The 22,500-nt window shown below is 39.6% G+C and overlaps 1 protein-coding gene across 1 annotated transcript in view; it reads right to left on the bottom strand.

Annotated features, from left to right (window-relative positions):
- The window catches only part of LOC138019103 (xanthine dehydrogenase/oxidase-like), a 125,308-nt gene that overhangs the window by 52,199 nt on the left and 50,609 nt on the right, over positions 1-22,500 (bottom strand). Inside the window, exons 10-18 of the mRNA XM_068865775.1 lie at positions 21,043-21,162; positions 14,340-14,363; positions 12,442-12,544; positions 11,861-11,931; positions 6,971-7,048; positions 4,552-4,656; positions 3,569-3,635; positions 3,387-3,487; positions 415-573 (exon numbers count right to left, since the gene is read on the bottom strand). Coding sequence (XP_068721876.1) covers positions 415-573; positions 3,387-3,487; positions 3,569-3,635; positions 4,552-4,656; positions 6,971-7,048; positions 11,861-11,931; positions 12,442-12,544; positions 14,340-14,363; positions 21,043-21,162 — 828 coding nt within the window. The remainder of the gene's footprint in view (positions 1-414; positions 574-3,386; positions 3,488-3,568; positions 3,636-4,551; positions 4,657-6,970; positions 7,049-11,860; positions 11,932-12,441; positions 12,545-14,339; positions 14,364-21,042; positions 21,163-22,500) is intronic.

Below are 22,500 nucleotides of genomic sequence, written 5' to 3'. Positions count from 1 at the left end.
ATGTGAATAAGCAAAGCCCTTTTACTACGATGACGACGGTTATGAATCCCTTATCATGTTGGCCAAAAAGCCCGCTCTTTTTTGTAAAAAGGGGATGTGGCCCATGCATGGTGTAACAAACATTGTAATGTCTAAGCGGAAACTCCGAAACAAGAAATTGCAAAATTCGTTGAATGACTGACATGTAGTTTTTATAATTTCATTACTATCATTCAAAACGAAAGTTACGAAGGTTAAGAGTGCCGGTTTGATCCAAGAACCTTATTTAGTCAACGAATGCTTAAACTATATGTTCCAACAAAAAAAAATAATCGTTGCCGCCTCACACACCTCAAGATTTCCAAGGCGGGATTCTTAACGTCGGGGTTGCTAAGTAAAAAAGAGTAATTCCTTTAGTTTGGATCTGATGCCTACCTGTAATTTGGCAGAGATTTTAGTCATGGGTTTTGTTAATGGATATTCTTTAGGTTGTGAATCGTAGCTCTGTATGCCTGATGACACAGGGCGAATGAATTCTTCTGCAGCTGACCTGACACGAGCAGATGCCTTGTCTCCCAAAAGATACAAGTAAAACTGTAAACAAAATGTAAAATTGCGCTTAAAAACTTAACACTGACGCCGATCTCTGATACGTGCAACATAAACCCAGCTATTTTGACTTCGCCAAAGAACAAACTGAGAAAATACTATAGACCTTATTCCAAAATGGCCGTCATTTAAATATTCTTTTGTTTTTATTCAAATTAGCCCTTGATGCCTCGTTCTTGAGCTAAAAATTCAAAAGAATATTTTGCCTTGAACGAGGCATCAAGGTCTACTTTGAATGAAAACAAAAGAATATCTAAATGGCGGCCATTTTGCATGGAATACGGTGTATGTTTATGGATGAATATAATGAAAACCATCATCCTTGACCGCATTATGCACAGTTCCAATGTAATTTATACAGAAGTAATGCCTTCAACAAGAGTACTTCCTGGTTTAAAGAAAATAAACAAAGCAAACAAATATTGTTTTCCAGCAGCCTGCCAATGCTGCTAACCTTAAGAATTGGCTGTAACTTTGAGCCACAAGAAAATACATTTTTAAACAGTTCAAAGTTATTCTCTTGTAGAAGTAAGGGTTTAAATTAAACTGAATTAGTTACTAAGTGATTGTCTGAAGCACTGGGAGAAAATTTGAAAATTTATTTAATTCATTATTTATCCAGGGGTATCTAATTTAGCAAAGCTCGTTTAAGTGGAGCCCTGACAGAACAAAGACAAAGACATTACAACATTAAAAACTAGACGTATAATTAAGTTTAAAAAGGCAACATGTACCGCAGACGTTACTGTTTAAAGTGCTACTATGATAACAAAATCCACTTCCCCTTTTCCTTCAGCTTTTGAAAGCGTGTTTGCTTCACACCTGACTAGCAAAATTTTGAGCTTCGAATTTTATCCAAAGGCTGATTTCTTTGAGTGCAAGTTTCAAAACTGACCGATTGGACCTCAGAGGGTTGGATAGAGGATAAGATGACGTCAAAGACTCCCTAGCTTTAAATTGCAGCGTGTAAACGCAAAACACGAGTTTAAAAGTCTGAAAGCTCGAAACTCCCATGCTGCATATTAATATAGGCGCGTGCACACGCAATGCATTTTTAAACTAGTGTGTCTTTTAGGTCATCTTATCCTCGATCCAGCTCTCTCTCAAGATTTTAAAGTTAGTAATGGCGGACCATTAGCCTGCAAGCAGTTACCAAGCCCTTATATTTCGCCATTATCAACGGAAGAGGATATTTTGAGCGCACACCATTTTCAACGGAAGAGCCTGCTTGCAGGCTAGCGGACCATTAATTCGGAAATTTTCAGTCAAAATAAACAGGTGTTTTTTTTAAATGAAGGCTTAAAACTTTGGTTACTTAGTGTTCAGTTAGCATAGTTTTGAAATATAAAGAAAAGGTAGAATTCATTCTTTAAGATGGCGCTTTAGTTTGATTTTAAGTTTGCTGAACGTCTCTACTTGTCGAATGTTTCTCGCAAGGGTGTTGTAAGTCTGAGCGCCGTTTGTTCTGAAGCTCCCCTGATACTTAACAGTTTTTGCGAAGGGAGGGCACAGCAAATCACGTTTTCTGGTGTTATAGCCATGGAAAAAGTGCGCGTGCCTAAACTCTGAAAGTAAGTACGATGACGCTATTCTGTGAAAACATTTATGGACTAAAAAGCATTTGAGATAATTTCTGCGTGCTTGTAGGCTGGGCCAGCCAAGTGTTGATTTTCACTCCTCGGCCCCGATTGACCGACCTTCAATAATACATGCGGCATGTCTATTTAACTTGTCTAGGTAAGCTTTGCTCCCAGCCCCAAGGCAGGCGAACAGTAATCGAACAATGGCAAGACTATAGTATTGTAGAGAATTAGGCAAGTTAGCTTTGGGAGACCCTTACACCCTCGACGTAGAACACCTAATCGATATGAGATCTTGTTACCAATATATTTTATGTGGTCCTTCTAAGATAGAGTGAATTTATTATCTTTTGTTAGAGGGGAGGTTCCTCTTGAGCCTTTTTTAATGGAACGGTTGTGGCCCAAATGCCACGTGTAGCAACCTGCGGTGAACATCCCATGAACGCATGTAAAATCAAAGTAAGGAGTTTTGGCTTTCACATGGTTTATTACTAGCCTATTGCTAGTGACAATAGCTTCGCATAGGGTGTAAAACGAACTTAAAACAAAAAAAGAAATAAACAAAGAAAATAATGTACCCACAGCTAACATAAAATTCTGACCATAGACGAACCGAAGAGAAAAATAAAAAAGATCCATGACTTAAGCAAAATTAAAAAGGTACTTACTTTTTTGGTCTAGTTCGGGAAATCGTAAGGACTTTAGATGGATAGCGTTAGTGGACCCAAACTTGAAGAGAACTGAAAAGGTAGCTAGCATAGCAAAAAACTGACATGCATGTAACATGTTCCTCGGAACCCCCAAAATTCAAAAAAAAAAAAAAAACGAGTAAACCTATCCTATGCAATAATTATGTAATAGTGTCAAACGTCAAAAACGTGACCTGGAGATAACAGATAACCAGCGTTAACAATTGAACACTGACCAATTAAGGCGAGGAATGATATATGTCAACTAATAACGGTAAGCAAGGAGCGTGGAGTTAGAGTTCTATGAACGCCACTAATTTGAACTTAAATTCCTTTTAGACTTAATTTCGTCAGTGACTCGTAGCTAAGTGTTAAAGTCGCTATTATTTTGAACTGTGGACAGTGAACTATCAATCATTGGACTTCGATCGTCGGCAGGTATTATAGTCTGACATAGTTGCTATCACGAAAACCTTGACTAGAGGCCTTCATCATGCAAAAAAATCGTAAGTTTATACATTGTGCGTACCTTATAGAATAAGCCGATTGCTACTGATTTCCGGTATTCTTTGCTTGGACCGGTGGCAGAAGGATCAGGAACTATTTCCTGTGCCAGAGAACTTAAGGCAGCTAAAGTCAAAGAATACCAACAGTTGGGTCTATAAGCACATCTTAACTTTGTCGAATTAAGAGAACAATGCAAATATCTACCTTTTAGAGTTGCAGCATCCGTCAAAACTTTGTCTTTCAACAAATCTTCTGTCTTTTTGGCATGATACTGTGAAATTGTACAAGCATTTATGATTGCAATTAAATCACTACATGCATCTTCTCAAAAATGTGTTAAAAGGACAATAAAAGGAATTGACCACAAACAACCAACAAACCTGACTTATGCTGCATATTTAGAGGAGGCAATAAGGCTTTCAAGATACAAAAATGTGCTTAAGATCTATGTACCAAGAAGTTCCCAGAGAGAGCGCAAACACATCTAGATATCTTTCCTTTTAAAAAGTAATGGTACCCTTAACGGTTCCCATTTAAACAGTTACACGGACATGTGACGGCTACCATCGAGATATGAACGTCTCAGCCATAAGTCACAGGTGCATCTTTAAGACGCCAAGATTGGTCAACCAGGACTACTCTAGAGGAAGGAAAGGTCTACCACACCGCTAATTGGCAGAAATACTTGGCTACGGCAGCAGGCAACAAGTGACAATGAGCAGTATTTTTAAGTGACAAAAGGGTCAGATCTTCTAGTATTCATGTTTGGTCAGCTGAGCCTGCTAATGGATCAGGATCACAAGTATAATGGCACATTTAAAGGCAAGATTCCAAAGGACAAGTCTATATCTTCTAGAACGGATAATGGCACACCCTTCACTGTGCAAGAATTCAACCAGACTTCAGCAAATACCTTACCTTTCCCGTAATGAGCTTAAAACTTTGGTCACTTAGTGTTTAGTTAACATAGTTTTGAAATAACAAAGAGAAATTCGAATTATTTTTTTCGTCACAGGGGAAGCATTGGACCAAGGGAGCTAGAGCGAAGCTAGAACAGAAAAAGCTTTACAGACAATGTTAGAACAACATTGCTCTTTTTACGAGAGATACAGAATTGACTCGCTTTTTTCTCAGCGGGGCTAAGAAATAAGTTCAACACTACACAGTGCTAATCAACATATGATTACCGGATATGGTCCTATTCCACCCAACACAATGTTCACAAACTTCATGGTCATGGTAGACACATCCAACTGAGCATTAAAGCCAGCATTCACATAGGCATGGGCATTCTACGAACAAACAACAAAAATCTGCTAATAAAAAATAACCTCACCATAGTTAACAATTAATGCACGAAGTGGAGGTAAATATTTACCACTTTCACCAACACTGAGGCAAATAATTGTTTTAGTAGATACCACACAAGTTGAATATCGTTTACAGATAAAAGTTGCTCCTCCATAACCAAAGAGAAATGGGGAGCTATTTTGTTTTTCTCTGTTTGCACAGAGGTGAATAGTACTCATGTCACAATGTCTGGAAAGCACTATTCATTTGCGTGGTATATACTAACATAGGCTACACCTACCTGCATATGCATATGTCACAATATTTTCTTCATCGAATCAACCATGGTCCTATTTAATTATTAAGGTCATTCCTCAGTATTGTACTGTGCATATGGTGTGTTAATATTTATAAATTTGTCAAATTGTAAATATGGCGTAAGTCGATCATACACGCTGAAGCAATTCTCCAAACACGTGAGAGAAGTTGTGAATGACCCATAACTCTTTGCGTGCGCATTCCGAGAACATGGCGAATTAATTTTGTTGTTTCGATCTACGATAATCGAATAGACAGGTACGATGGTGTTTTTGTCTTAAACGAGCACGGGGACCTATATCTTTTATAGCATAATTTTGGTGTACAAATTATCCCTTTTGAATATACATATTTTTTAATTTATCGGAAGGAAAAAAGACAATGAGCTAAAAACGTACACAGAGGCCTTTATCCAGGGATGTAAATTACGATCTTGAAAGCAACGACTCGAGAAACGTTTTGAGTCGGCGTCGTTTAAAGTTGAGCGATTTTTCCATAAACTACATAAGAAAGTGTTCCATATGCTCTAGACTTTCTACCTATCAGGTGTTTTTTTAAGTATTACTTTAAAAACCCTCTGAGGCGATGAAATAACAGTCCAGTGCTCGACGTTGTGACCGCCGAGGTCGCCAATGTGACTGGATTTTATTCACTGGTGACTAACGTTTCACACTTAGTCAGCCAGCCTAGCCGCAAAGATATCATTATTATTATTGTTATTATTATTATTATTATTATCATCATCATCATCATCATCATCATCATCATCATCATCATCATCATCATCTAATTTTCTATTCATCGAATGAGTGAAATAAATGTCCAATAGCGGACAATACTTCACGCTTTAACGCACGTAGCCTTTGAAAACAGTGTTTGCGTATCCTTAAAGTGTGCATACAATAATAGATTTTGAGTACAGTAAAAGCCTTTACACCTTTTAAATACGTAAACAAGCTAAATGCAATGCCCGCGTACTTGCGTGACTTGCGTACACGTACACCTGTATGCCTCGCGTTTACTCGATATTAGCATTGGTTTCCATCTTACGAATGTATCGTAGCACAACTGTAACTCTCACAAATAATGTGAAAGAAATGAAATTGTTGCTCATGATGAATCGCGTTGATAAAAGCGAATATAAGACTTAACGTTTCGGCGTCATCGTGACACCATTCTCAAGGCACAGGTAATAAATTAATGTTCTTCAGAATTAGCATAAGGACAAAGGCTCACAAGTTTTTCAAGTGAATACTTTTGCGGCAATCGAGTCGTTTGCACGTTGAGAGAAGGGTTTGCGAATTAAAAGCATCTCCAAGGATAAGAGTATATAAATGTTGATATCATAGTCAAGTTATACAGAATTTAAAACTTGCTAAACTATTCTTACTCATCTATGGCTGTCAAGGCCGCTTTACGCGCTCTGATTTTTTGGCTCGGCCTCGCTTGCATTTTACCTTTCGTTGAAAGTATACCGACCAAAGGCCGCAACAATAAATACTTGAGCTGGAGACCAAATCTGAAAACTCAGGGGTCAGCTGGCCCTTAGGTTTTTCCCTGAAAGTCGAGCACTGAACACGCGTTTTTAGTATCAGTACAGGCATCAATGGGGGTAATATTGGCCCATTATATCTCTTATTAAAGCAAGCACGGTGACTGAGCTTTTTTGTAGTTCTCATAACAGCTAGGATTAGTAGGGAACATTCAGGGAAAGTTTCAAGAAAATCGTTGACACCTTTTTTTCTGAGGAATCACCTTAAACAGCTGGTTTCATAAGTTTCATGGATGTCGTTTTCCATCATCATCAAAACACTATTCTTCTAATCATCAACCTCCCAAAAGCTATGTATATGAAATATTTTCCAAGAAGTGCAAACTTGTACTATTCTTGAGCAATATTATGGCCTTTGCAAACAGGGATGTTACATATTGTATTACCCCAATCTTTTCACAAAAAAACACAAGCTGATCAGCAGTTGCTACCACGCGTTTCCTCACCTGCGCTCTTGGCATGATTTTGTAAGAACACATCACAGTGTTGTTTGCATACACAGGCAGAAGGACTGCCCAAATGATCTAAAAAAGAAACATTGAAAACAGTTTACTACAGTTAATCTTGACTTTCGAAGCAAAAGGTCATCGCAGCAAATGAAGCCAATTTGATCAGTTCCCTAGAGGCCTAAGTAAAATCCATCCTATAATAGGACTCAAACTAATAACAGAGCAATTGAAATGCACATCAGGCTTTACGGGACCTGTTCAAGTACCCAGAGCTAATTGAATGGGTACCCCTAATTGAATGGGCTTTATGTTGCATTATTAACTGCATTGTTCCTTCTGTACCTTCGGTAATAGAAAGTCGTTTCATGTCGGCAGCTTAAAAAGATCGCTTATTAAATATAGATATTCTTTCCATCATACGGTTGATCTTCTTCTAAAAATTGCAATAATTAAGGGCCATATTTTTCCTCAACCTCGTTCCCAGAGTCTCCATTGTCGTTGAGAAGAGACCCTCGTTGGAGCTGGTCACGTGTCTCCCATAACCTGGGAGATTTTTAAACTGTGTGTTTGGGGACGGGTGGCAGTGTAGGCCTTGTCATCATTGCGAGGAGGGGAATCACAACGCATTTGATTTTGTGGCCAGACAACCATCGACAAAACGTTTCACGGCAAGGTATTGAATGCACTACACATGGATAGGATGTGAAAGGGAAAACGTTGTTGTCAAATTGATCAGATGCAACAGAAAATATACTGGCGTCGTTCGAATGTTTGTATGCCCGTGAGAAGGTCCGGATTCAAACTTTAATACTTGAACAAGCTCAAGTGGCAGTCAAATTGGCTGATAACGAAGGATGCTACTAGTTTGCGACATGTTTAAAGAAAAGAAGGTTTTGTCATGAAAGAAAACAAGAGAGAGGTTTATCCATGGCAAACAAACATTTCGGCGATCGATCAATCGGAATCTCCTGCGAGAATCTCCTGTGGGAATATAACATCAGCTGGAGCTGGTGAGGGGGAGCTGGTGCATGAACCATGGTCAGCCACGAGGTTTATCCATGGCAAACAAACATTTCGGCGATCGATCAATCGGAATCTCCTGCGAGAATCTCCTGTGGGAATGTAACATCAGCTGGAGCTGGTGAGGGGGAGCTGGTGCATGAACCATGGTCAGCCACGGCTTTCGGGCCTCCCGCCTTTTCGCCATTTGTCTACTCTTGTGCTTGCGTGGCATTGGTGAAAATGGTATCTAATATGGCCAAGGGTTTCGTCCACAGAGTTATTGAATTTGCAGCCGGTGAATGAGATTTTTTGCCGTGATTTTTACACACTTTCGTCTGCAGAACATCGTTCAGTCTCGGATGACAAAGCATTACGCAAAGGTGAAGTGGTGTCATCGCCCGTGCGTTTACTATGCCAACACAACGGCTTCATTCCATTGTGAACTTGTGGGAGATCTAGTGTCTAAGCTGAATCCAGGGCCTACAAATACAAATATCTCTGGTGGTCCAGTGCGTTCCTCTGGGATTCTGGTTCACACTAGCAATAGACTAAGCATGAACAATGGCTATTGTTCTAGGCGTCCTAATGACCACAAGCCTCAGTGCTCCAACTTAATTAATATGCCTTTAATTGCATCGCATCAGTTGACGAATAACAAAGCGGTAGAGCTTTGTTTGGTTAATGTGAAATCACTCAGAAATAAGACCGCTGACTTTTCAGACTATGTTACCGAATTTAAATTCGATCTCGTTGCGTTGACTGAAACTTGGTTCACGATTGATGATGTCGCTATGCGTGCTCTTGCAAGACCTGAGGGATATAAGTTAATGGATCAGCCTAGGGCCAACGGATCAGCCTAGGGCCAACAGGTTAAAACTAGCCTCTTATTCCGGGATTCTCTGCAGGTTACAATCTCAAGAGTGTAAACATTGATCAATTGCGGAGCGAACCCATGGACTCGGAGTTGTGCGTCAATCCACCAAGTGCTCTTGATAACCTGATTAGCTGCTACAATACCACCCTTTCTGATACTCTTGATCGTCATGCCCCCCTGAAAATCAGGGTCGTGTCTGTTAGACCACGTCTACCATGGTTTAATGAGGATATTCGTGAGGCAAAAAGGGCAAGGCGTAAGGCGGAGAAAAGACGGCGGAAAACGAATTCTCTCCATGATTTTGATCACTACGAGACGTGCAGAAACCGTGTTACATATCTGCTTAAGGACGTTCGCGCCCATTGCTACCGCGCATCCTTACAGCGCACGCAAATTCACATGCCACATCACGCACCGAGTGCGCACGCTAAGTACTAAAATGAACAATGATAGGGCAGATGGCCATTGCTATAGCTTTGCTTGGATTTAACGATCTTGGATGTTCGGTGACCCCTACTTTTCTTTTCAGAAACAGATTTTATTTACAATTATCTTCACATTGTCCAAAAAATGAACAAAAAATCAATGTGGGAACTCAAAAAAAATGTCAAGATTTCTGTCCTCGGGACATGGAATCCTGCCATCTTGCGGCTGCAAGGCGCATGAAACTATGGTCGCTAAATGCGAACTTACTTAAGGACGTTCGCACCCATTGCTACTGTGCATCCTTACAGCGCCCTTCAAAGATGTAATTGCAATATTTTAGAGCTTACAGACACTGTGGCCCTATTCGCTAAAGAAGCCGGATTTTTTCAGATTTAGGGTGTTCTTCCGGACAAGTTCTCTCCAAAACGAAGTCTGCGACCCCCCATTTTTTCTACATTTCTGACATCATCAACTCATCATCTTTCAATGGTAAAATTTGCAGAAAAAAATAAATGTTAGAAAATTTTCGCGCAAACGTCCTTAATAGCGCCTGGATTGCCTTTTATAGGGACTTTATTGAAGACAACAGTACTGACCAGGGAAAACTCTTTAGAGCCACCAGGAGATTGTTAAAACACGACACTGGCAGTTCTCTTCCGCCGCATGATGATAAATTCCAGCTTGCAAATGATATGGGTAATTTCTTTGTGAAAAAGATAACTAACATTCGCAAGGAACTTGATGACGCTGCCTCGGGGGCTTGTTGTGATCCTGCTGAATGTGACTTTCCTCGATCAGTTGCGGAATCATTTCATGAGTTCACACCTCTGAGTGATGAAGATGTCATTGGACATATGCAGAGATCTTCCAAAAAGTGTTGTGCCCTTTTTCCAATGCCGACCAAACTGGTTAGTGATTGCATTGATGTACTGTTGCCTACCATAAAGCATATAATCAATCTATCCCTAGGCAACGCGTACTTTCCACATGCCTGGAAGGAAGCTTTGGTAAATCCTCTATTAAAGCGGTTTGGACTGGATCCTTTGTATAAGAATTTCCGTCCTGTTAGCAATTTGCCATATGTCTCTAAACTAGTTGAACGTTCAGCTTCAGATCAGTTATTTGCGCACATGCCATCTAATGGTCTCTACCCTGACCTGCAATCGGCGTATGTGAAGAATCATAGCGCTGAGACGGCTCAACTTAGAGTTAAAAACGATGAAGCTATGAAGCCAAGAACTTGAGCTGTTGGTATGACCAGCAGCTCAGTATGGGCACTAATGCTAATAAAATTTGTAGTGCATCATACTTTTATCTGCATAACATTAGGCGAATAATGAAATTTCTGTCAGTTGAGGCTACTAAACTGCTTGTGCATGCGTTGGTGACGAGTCGAATTGACTATTGTAATAGTCTGTTGTATGGTTTGCCTCAAACTCAACTGTCTAAATTACAACGTGTTCAGAATACTGCCGCGCGCCTTATTTGTAATATATAGCGCTTTGAACATATCTCAATAGTGCTTTTTGAACTTCATTGGCTGCCTGTGCATGATAGAATTATATTCAAAGTTTTATTGATTACATATAAGGCAATTAATGGTATGGCACCGAAATATATCAGCGACCTTATAACTATTAAAGCAGAATCCAGCTATTCTCTAAGTCCTAGAGTGCGCACAAAGAAAACACTAGGGGATCGGGCCTTCTGTGCTGCTGCCCCGAAATTATACTCGCTTCCTCAGTCATTAAGGAAAATAACATCAGTGGACTCCTTTAAGGTGCAGTTAAAGACTTTATTATTTAGACAAGCCTATAAGGACTTTGTATAGTTGGATATCATTCTGTTATTTTTATTATGAATAGATATATCCTGTTAGTTTTCCTTTTTATATATCAATATTGTAATTTTACCTAGGCCTTTTAATATTTGTACACATGTAGAGAGTTATCATTTTTTCAATTGATTGTGACGCACAGGAGATCATATTTTAATGTAGCCGGCGCGATAGAAATTATAAATTAAATTAAAATTATTATTATTTGTTTTGACCTTTTTAAAACTTTCATTGTAAAGTAAAGATAATTTTTTGAAAAAATGCCTTGTCAAACGATTACACTTTCGCCCAGTTGCGGGTCAAAATGTAACGAGAACTCTACCCCAGTGGGAAAATGTTTGTCGAGGAGAGCCACGTGACCAGCCCCAACCAGGGTCTCCCTCCCCATCGACGAAGAGACCCTGGGAACGAGGTTGATTTTTCCTCAGGTATTTATATAATTTTTTTTAAAAATTGTGCTGTGCTTGTGTTTGATTCAGTATGTCCATTTAAATGAGCATTGTTTGCAATTGGCGACACCTTTATGTTACACTGAGAAGTGTCATAAATGTGTCAACTGAAAATCACAAGCACAAAACGTCCAAAGACATAATCGAACCGTTGTTCACTAATAGACTTTGTTGACCGTCATCTTAATGTAAATGGAATCTAACTTCGAATCCAGCCTAATCAGCATTTCTCTCTAGAGTAACTGACTTTTTTTACATTTGACTACAGTTTAACAGATATAAGAACTTCATCATAGTACCTTTCCAGTCATGTCCACGTTATTGAAGGCTGTTATTGTGTACTCAGTCTCTGTCCCAGAATAGCTGTCACCTACAAAGAAAAGTCAGTGAAAGATTACAATTTCAGGATTTTACTTCTTGCTGCACCAGCTGGCGCAAATAAAAAACTTACACCTGAGTGAAAGTGAAGCTCGCAGTGAAGCAAGTGAACTTGATTAGTTGCAAAAAAGCCAGGCTGGAACTATAGTTCAAGAACTGGGTAACAGATAAACTAGGTCCTAACTGCAGTTATGACCCTGCAACTCCATATAAAAAAGAATGACTCGGCTTGCTGGAACAGTTTTTTTTTATGGCTTAGAAGAACATGAACCCACTCTAGACTAATTCAAGTTGTGTTGATCTCAAACCTAACATCCCAATTAAACAAGCGTTCATTCACTTTTGGCAATGACACGAACATTGTTGTTCTTCGCACTTTGCTCGCTCAGCAATTCAAATTTAGTTCAAGCCATTGTTATGTGAAAATTGTTGAGAGGCCACCCTTAAAATTATTTTAATTACCAATAATTATCTCCATGTAGGGGGCAGTTCAGATCCTTACCAATTATCAGCGAAGCATCAACAGTTTCAAGGAGAAGAACAATATCAGATTGAAATCCAGGGTGTTCATGAAGTATCATCATGTTTCCAGCAATGCTACCAACCTACAGAAGATTTTATCAATGACCACAAGCTTGTGCACAGTACCTTACAAGCTACGAAAATGACGGAGGGCATTTTTGTTTATTGATTACAAAGAAACTTTCAGTTCACACACTTTTGGTGATCAAGAGAGCATGAATCGTTGATTCTGATTGGTTAACAGAATTGCTTATCCAGAACAAGCGAAGTGACAAGAGAATCTTTTTTCCAGATTCATTTTGAGCACTTCTTCTGCTAACAGCAATGACTTATTGAATTGAACTTTAACTAAAGGAAAGCTTGTTTGCTGTAATTTTAAGATTAAAGTGTTCATTGAAACGGTTGGCCATTTATGTTGATTGTAATTTGTCACGGCATTGAACGGCCTTCCCTCAATAATTTTGTCCTTGGTGTGATTAACATGCAATCACAATGTGCCCTCGTGCAGTTTAAAAGGATTAATTTTACTTATCTTTTCAGAGTTTTCCAAATTGCCCGCGTCTTTCAAAATACGCATGAAATTAATACGTAATTGCCCTTGGGCCCATGTGATTACATATTCAAAACAATAGCATCAAATATTCTGAGTGCGGCAGCAGAGTGCAGAAATCAGTTCTGCATTTTCTGATTATTTGATTCTTATAAGTGCCATTGAGGGTGGTGACTAACTGCAGCCGGGGTCTCTATCATTGCAAGGGAACAGTCTAGATTGGCTTTGTCTCAAGTTACAGTTAGATGTACCAATATGATTTATTACACGACCCCATAAAAGGCTCTTAAGCAAAACAATTGACCACGTGCACTTTCGATATATCAAAAGTCAGCTTGGCAGCGAGGCCTAGAGGACACAAACAAAGGAAACTGAATGCACATGTTTATTCATTTCTTTTGTTTGTGTCCTCTAAGCCTCACTATCAAGCTGAATTTTAATATATCGAAAGTGGTCTTTTCTATTCTACTTGCACAAATCCCACAATACACCTCTTTTACCCCCCAAAAATCTGCACAGGCATTGCTTTCCTTGGGACATTTTCATGTCTCAGGAGAAATTGCAAACAATGGTTATGCAAAAGTTTTGAGGGGTAATAGAGGTGTATTATGGGATTGTGCAAGTAGTGAATTGCACTATAGCGATATTTCTCGTTACGTCACCTATTGCTATTAATATGCCAATTACCCAGAAGTTAATTGACTGTTGAAACAATAAATTATTTTTTGTTCCCTGGTTGGCAAATTTCAATATCAAAAGAAACGTGATGTAAATGTTTGTAAACAAGGAATAATTTATCGCTATACCCAATAATATAATTATACAATCAAACTGATCAAAATTCCAAAGATGAGCATGATTTAATACAGTAATAGTCTGCTTTCTATAAATGCATTAAATACGATTGTTATCAAGAACAATTTATGTATCTGTTAATTGATCTGAAAAAAAAGCAATAAAAGAGCGACAAACAAGAAGATAGATATAGATATTACGGTCATCGAAGGAAAAGCTAATGTCCAAGATGACCCCTAGATGCCTTATGATCAAATGTAGCTAATAAAATTTAATTTGTTACACTAATACTGAAAAAAAAAATTGATTCTAAATCACAGTATACGATCATTTTTTCCCTAATGAGCCTTATCGTGCGGCGGCCATATTGGCCATAGACAATAGATTTTGTACCCCGAGCCTAGAGATGAAATTTTTGGGAACGAATTTCAGTGTGCAAAAACAAAAGTTTTCAATCGCTCAGGACTCAACATGGCTGCCGTGTGATTAAGGCCTTTTGTTTTATAGGAAACACGCCGATTTGTGTTACTCACATTTCTCACCGGAACATTTGCCACCTGTCCAATAAGACAAAATGAAAATTAGATGGATTTGTTTCTGTTGTAAAATTCAAACTAGCCAAAACAGTTTGTTAGATCTTACTTAGTAATATAGTTCACAGAGTAAGCTTAAAAATGGTGAATGAAGGAACAAATGAACAATTCATATTTCAGTCATCTTTTTCGCTTGTAAAGACAAGCAAATTGTAAGCATCCTTACCGCATGTAAATTAATTCAACATGGAGGGACATAACACGGGAGGTACTGACACCAGATAGGTGGTTTTCACGTGACGTTATCGCCGCCATGTTGGTGGACGAAAACAAAAGATCTCTCATTAGCTCGTTTTGTTCGTCCAGCAATTGTACATTTCAGGATTGTTATCTATGTCTCTAGAGATTGGTTGCAAACCACCTATATGTTATCAAGCTCCCGTGCTCCAGATAAGTACAAATACTATTCTGGGTATTATTATATTGACCCAAGCAGAGAAAACAAGCACCAATGTGTTGGAAATGTTCAGGTCACCAGACCTGGAACGAGGGTGAACGACAAGATGGTCACTGGAAACAGTGATTGGTTCATTCTGATCAGCTGGAGATGCAAGTAACATTTTCAATTATCAGAGTTTGCCATCCAGCAAACTATAGCCTATCCCGTGATTTGGTGATAAGGGTTGGTGCTGTAAGCACAGGTCAAACCAAATAAGTGTACCTACAGTACCGCTCAAAGATAAGCGAACCACCAAACGTGTTAAGAACGCGTTTGAAAAAAAAACCAACGCGTTTGGCCTTTTTTATTCATTTTGGCACCTTTGCATTGTGTTGTTGTTATGTAAATTAAGGCGACAAAGCGACTGTAATTTTAGCGATAGAAAGTGAACAAAGCGTGATCAACTCACTATCCATCAATGCAACGTTGCGAAAGAAATCTTAAGCAAGGAGAAAAAAATGTGCGTGTTTAATCGTCTAGAAGTAATCGTTATTGATTTGTTTCTCCGAATGTCTTGTATCAGATAACACGCTTGATCGCGATCGCTACACTAGCGAAATTTCATTTTAAGCGCACCGAAAACTTGAAAACACAATAAATGATAGAGCATTGGGGTTTTGAGACTATAGAATGTTTCAATGAGCAAACAATAAGAGAAATTGCGTCACGATCTTCATATAACAATTTGCAACTGGACGTATACAAAACATGGACCCCAGGTCTATGGACCACCACTGTGGACGCGGTCCATGGGCCCCTGCTTAGGGCCCGGTCCATGGACTACCCCTGTGGACCACCCCTTATTTTGTTATGTTACAAGCAGAAAGTTCTTTAGACGAAAGAGAAAAGTGAAGGCAAGTTTTGCGGACCAATCTATTTTTAGACTACCTTTTCTGCAAGAAACAAAGACACTTCCCGTTCGGCGACCCTATGACGTCAATAAATCACGGTTTGTGAAAACGTGGCCCCTAGGTATGGGCTACTGATTCAAGCAATTGTCTCTTATAGACACCTATAACACCTAATATGTAGTTGATCACTCCCCTAGTGGCTTTTTAGGGTCAATGAACAACGCTTTGAGGGGAACTTTGCCAGACTGCTTTTGCACATATACCTAAATGCTATATGGTAAATGCTCGCATGATATGTACACGCAAACCTCGCCTATACACGAAGATCTCGCGCAACCTTATGTGGTTAATTAAGAACAAAACAAATGACGAATTATTTCTTCGGCCGTTACAGGAACCTACGGTTTATCGTCCTTATCCGAGAAAACTAGAGAGTCTTACCATTTGCAAATGTCATTACAAAGGCAGCATATTCTGCTCAGTTGTTTCAAGACCCTGAGAGTTGGTCAGCCTGGGGTTTTGATCCCGCGACCTCCCGCACAGTAGTACGATGCTCAACCACCAGAGCCAACCGGTCTGCGAGTCCAGACCTACCAGCGTGGCATAAGACAGGCCAGGCAAAAAGGGCATGCTAAGACCCTAAGAGGGCGAGGTATGCAAAACATGACTTCCTCCCAACTGAGTGGCTTCATAGTTCAGTTCGTAGAACATTGCACCGGCATCGCAAATGTCATGGGTTTGAATCCCATTGAAGCCTCCTGACTTTTTCATGTATACGTCCCACGCAACTGCATATACATGAATCAGTTAAATTCGGTGAGGAACTACTGCGCAACTGACTCTTGGTCAACAATCGATCATTAATCGGGTACCTTATGGAGCAATTGCGAAACTAAAAGAATCTTTCAGCAAAAAGGCTCTTTCTACGCGAAGTACGTAATTTTTACGCTTTCCACATTGCGATAATCAGCCCAGTCAAAAGTTATTCGTATTTTTTTCTCAGTGAATTTCGATGGCTAGTTCGCCGCGATATTTCTTTACAAGTTGTCTTGATCAGAGCGGTACAGACTACAGAGAGCAAATCAGTGGAATATTCGCATATCTCTATATCGCTGCCTTATCTATTTTGAAATCTCAGTCTGTGTGATTGTTATGTTGGCCTTTTGAGGTGTGGTGACATTTGGTGTTGAATTCCTTCGTTTTCAAATTTTGCCATCCAGAGATTATTACAAAGTTTCATGCTTTTATCACAAAAGTGAAAATGAATGAAAAGGTTGCGTGACAACGAATGAATTGCGCCCGTCTATTCTCTCTCCCTCCCTCTGCAATGAAGTCCATTTCAACACAGCCTTTATTGGAGAGCATTCTCACATCATTAATGCACATTTATTACTTGTCGAAGACGGTTCTTATATCATTGCACTTGATCCTATATCTTAAAATTAATGGGTTCGCGAATATCGATTGCCACTCTGCAATTCCTCCTACAATTCTTCCATTGACAGTCTCTTCCGCTAGGAGGAGCAGGGTAATACTTAAAAAAGGCATTTTTAATTACATCCAGCCTCTCCGGATCAAAGGGCTACTCTCCCACCCCTCTGATGTTTCAGTTTTGCAGCTCCTCCGGTTTAAAAAGACAGCAGGTGAGCTGCACTGCAAAGTTTTTCGACGAAGATGCTTTGGGTCTCACTGCAAAAAGGTCTTCTTGTCTAATGGGTAAAATTGGTTGATCTTCTGGTGAAGGAGATGACGTATTGTCTTCTGGTACTGAAAGACCTTCAGAAACCACTGGTGTCGCTGGGGTGTAAGCAGCTAGACTAAGAGACGGCTCAGGTTGATGAGATACATGTATTAAATTAATTAAGAAATCTAGTTTCTCAAGCGCGAGAAATACACTCTTCTTGTTGCTCAGCAATTTTCTCAAGATAGTATTTTACGTCTGTCTCAGCAGTTCCAAATTCTCTGAGTACAGAGCTGATGCGACGCAAAGTCTCCATACTGGTCTCTAAACTGGTTGAGAACAAGCTCCGAGCGGCTGGCGGTCTTCTGTTCAGCAGGCCGGATGGCGAGTTCAGTGACTGACAAGTTATGAATGGCAATTGACGAGGTGAAAGCAGTGAACGTAGGTGCGGTGGGGGTGAATCTCTGGTATGCTGTGGTTGGAAATCTGATATCTGCCGAGGTAGCCTGTTGAGCGTGGGTTGCTGATGGTCAGGTTCTGCTTGGAATGGCGGCAGATCAGGTGATGGTGGCGCGTGCAGGGAAATCACTGTTGCCTGTAAATGGTAGAAAGAAACTCAGAATGTAATTTTAAAGGCTAGCACCTGGATACTAAAAACGCTTTATTATTGCCTGATCAAGCTATTTCTTACTTATGAAATTCGAGTGTGGTGTCTAACATACCCAACCTACTTCTTTGCAAGAGTTGTGACAATTTCTGAACCTACATAGTACATCATATTCAGAACTATTGCTAAGTCTCTGTCTTATAAAATTTTCTAATATGATTCATCTTGAAAAAAAGGGAAAGGAAAGGAACTTATTTAAGTGTCAAGTCGTTTTAGCGCTGGAGCACTAATTAGGGACACTGTAAACTGAAATCAACAAATAACGCAAATCAAGTCAAATGTTGGTTTTTGAAGACAGGGGATAACCGGAGTACCCGGAGAAAAACCTCTCGTGGCTTCAACTCAGCAATTCACGCTCAATAGAGGTTTTGCACGGCAGCGATGTTGCATGGCAGGAACAATGGATTTTTTTTCCTATGGGAACAATTGTCCTTTCCATTGCAAAACATTTCCATTGTTCCTGCCATGCAACATCGCTGCCGTGCAAAACCTCTATTGACAGTGATTGAACTTAACGAAAAGAAACGAATTTCCTCAGAACATAGTTAATACTGGTACATTTGACCAGCAAAAATATCAATTACCATTTAACTAACAATTTAAGTGCATGATTTACGAGCAAATCATCTTCGAATGTACACAAACTATGTTATTAGAAGCGATCTGCTCCAAATCATCCCTCATCGAGTACTTAATTAAGAAATGAGCAAATTACGGCCAAATTGCTCGAGAGTCATCATGAAAGAAAGTGAACCGAATTTGCTAAGAGCATTAATTTAATGGTTAGATTTCGGGCGAGCATAGTAATACACTACTGGTACATTTGACCTACGAAATAACAATATATACGTTTTTAGGATAGGGCAAAAAGTCCAACACCATTGAATGCAGTTTTGAGGAGTCGTCCAAAGAAAGGGAAAAATAATATTCAGTTACCTACATGTACTATTAGGGAGCTTAAGCAACGACAACGGCGACGGCAACGAGAACGTCACGAATTTGCATATTTAGTGGTTAAAAATAATAGCTTCGCACGCCCTGCACGTGCGTTTTTCACTTTCGTCCATTTCGTTGCCGTCGTCAGCAAAACAACAACGTGAAATAGCCAAGTTTTTGGTTTTATGAAGAACGTCAGCACTTGAGGATGAATTTTCATTTCTCTCCTAAAATGGAGTGCCGTTCTGACTGGTGTCATCTTTGAGGAATCACTACACCCTTGTCACAATAAAACGTTGAAATAGTCACGAAGCGATTAAAATAACGCAAATTTATATTTTGAGATGACGTTCTCGTTGCCGTCGCCGTTGTCGTTGCTTAAGCTCCCTAATTTCTAGTTGGGAACTTGAAAGAGTAAAACACCAGAAATTGCTAGATTAAACCATGTTCTTACCATTCACTCCAATTATTTCAGCCTCCACTTCCAGCTTGCCACACTTAATCTCCACCCTGCTATCTTTGCTGACATTATGACCACACATAGCTTTCGAAATGTTCTTCAGTGGTACCACACTAGTTGTATGATCAGATGGAAAATAGAAAAGACCGTATTTCGGAACCTTCAGAGCTGCTCTCAAAGACATGATGCCGACTGAATTTAACACTTCTCGGTGAAAAAAGGTAAAATGGTGAAAAACTTGGAAACTTGTCGTGCTTTTATGTTCTAAGTGGGGTAAAGAATCGAAATAAGCGTCCAATCATTGAAATGATTTTTTGAAAATAGCCCACCTTCGATATATTAAAACTCAGTCCTAAACAAAAAGCATCATCTCGAGGCTCATACAAATCCTTATATTTATTCCCCAGAGCCTCTAGATGATGCTTTTTGTTTAGTATTGAATTTTACTATATCGAAAGTGGGCTATTTAGCAAACCAAAAATTGTTACCTTTTCCTTTGTTGCTCACCGTAATTTACATTTGAATGGGGCAAAAAATATAGTGAAAGCACCTTTTGAATCATTAATTTTTCACTAAAGAAAAACTCTGCCAAAGTTTCATTCATTCGGCTTTTCAATCATCATGGGTCGAACACCAGTATGCGTTAAAATGAGAGTTATCTCACTTTCTTCGAAGGCCAAAAGCGTCAATGCGATTGTTCGAGAACTTCGAGGGGAGAGCATAACAATAAGACATTAAACTGTAGCCAACATTATTTTAAAAATTTAGAGAATGTGGAAATCTGACTTACAAAACAGCTCCAGACCATAAACTGATCGTAACAATGCAACAATTGGACTTTATTGATGCTAAACTTGAAGAAAAGAACGAGCTTACTGCGGTTTTGTAAGACAAAGGAGCAATAAACACACAAGAGCTAATCTTCGGTGTCATGAAGGCTTTTAAAATCTCCTTGAACTAGCTTTGTCTCACTCCGCTATTTTGTATTTGTAGTGTTATCAGTAACGGATGGCCTGGATTAATGGGACATAGTTTTTCAGTGAGTGATTAATTAACACAACAAAGACACAAACTAGGATGGAAACGATGTGGACCCAAGTACTAGACGGTGCGTAAAACTAACGGTGTCCCCCGCCTCGCCTTCGCAGAAGATTGTATTGAAAATGGGGAAAATTTCGGCGACGTTATATTTACTGATGAGAGCACTTTTTGGCTGGAGCAGCATGGCAAAATCTGTTTCAGAAAGGCAGGTAGGCCTGCCAAGTTGAAACCCAAAAGCAAGCAGCATCGTTTCAAGGTTCATGTCGGGGTGGTATTTCAAAGCGTGGTGCCACACCCATTTTAACCTTCACTGGGATCATGATAAAAAAAACTTAACGTGGAGGAGATATTGCGAACTGTACTAGTGCCCTTTACCCAAAGGACATTTTCAGACGGAAAAATCATCCTAAACACAATAGTAAGTTGCTTAAAAACAATCATTTTAGGATTGAATGACGGTGCATCTAGGCTTGATGTTTGTTTGATTTTTATTTCGACTTTCGGCCAACAAAATACAAGTCGTTATAGATTCTGCCAAACCATGTATTTAAGAGCGCTAAATTTTTACCTTTCTGATATGGTGTGCCATCACTTTAAAGCCACTCCATGAACTGGCCATTTGATCCAGTACATTAATAAATGTGTTCAGTGACACACCACCACCCACCACAATACTACCATTTGATGTCTAAAGAAAGAAATAACGCATCAATGTTAGGATATAAAACAATACAACGAGGCAGCCAGGCAGACATGTGACCCATGCGAGGGATCAAGCAAAACGTGTGAAGCATGCAAAACATCCTTACAAAAACAATTGCAAGCCAGACATTTATGAAGACCTTTGACAACAAGGGCCTAAACTAGATCTCAGAAAAAATACTATACCAGGTTGGTCTTCTTATGACCACCAGATCCGATGCAACAACAACACAAACTGTCGTGACAAAACACAGTCTGTTGCACGAATACGGAAATCTTAAAGTGCTTCTATGACCAAAAATCAATTCTACTTTTTCTTTGTATTTCAAAACTATGTTAACTGAACAATAAGCGACCGAGGTTTTAAGCCTTTATTTCAAAAGACACCTGTTTATTTTGACTGGAATTTTCCTACTTAATGGCCCGCCGTTAAGTCTGCTTACGAGCCAAATGGCCCAACACGCCGGAGCCTATCCTTGGTTTCCGTAGCATGAAGCGACTAGGAGTATTTCTTCGCATGGCTACCCCCAGCATTAAATTCGCTGGTACCCATTTATACACCTGGGTGGAGAGAGGCACCATGAGAGTAAAGTGTCTTGCCCAAGAACACAACATGATGTCCCCGGCCAGGGCCCGAACCCGGACCACTCACTCTGGAGTCGAGCACACTAACCATGAGGCCACCGCCGCCATTACTAACTTTAAAATCTTGAAGGAGCTGGATCAAGGATAAGACGACGTCAAAGACGCGCCTAAATTAATATGCAGCAGCGGAGTTTCAAGTTTTCAGACTTTTAAACTTGTGTTTTGCATTTATAACAAGTACTAAGTCTTTGACGTCATCTTATCCTCGATCCAACCCTCTGAGGTCCAATTGGTCAGTCTTGAACGTGAATAATGGCGGACCGTGAAATCCTAAACTTGCACTCAAAGAAAATAGCTTTTGGCAAGAGTGAATCAGATACGAGTGTTGTTATGGGTGGGCTCCCCAGCACTGTCACAAATTAGTCTATTTTTGAATACCTGTTCCCGCGAAAAATCAGTTGCCATGTCCCCAGAAGCAGTCACGTGTGACATGGCTTCTTCTGATTGGTTCAAATTGGCGATCCTTTGTTTCCTTCGCGCGCAAAGTGTATCTAAAAATAAATCGATTTGTGACTGTGCTGGGGCAAGATCGCCAAGTGTTAGATCAGCACTGTTATTTAATTCACTCTTGCCTTTGGATACGATTCGAAATTCAAAATTTTGCCAGTCAGGTGTCAAGCAAACACGCTTTCATAAACCTGAAAGAAAAAGGGAAGTGATTTTTTTCATCATAGTAGCA

This window comes from Montipora capricornis, chromosome 10 (genome assembly GCF_036669925.1).
Source record: "Montipora capricornis isolate CH-2021 chromosome 10, ASM3666992v2, whole genome shotgun sequence".
Taxonomy (NCBI): domain Eukaryota; kingdom Metazoa; phylum Cnidaria; class Anthozoa; order Scleractinia; family Acroporidae; genus Montipora; species Montipora capricornis.
Note: the sequence above shows the minus strand (reverse complement) of the source record. Positions and strands in the feature narration are given on the sequence as shown.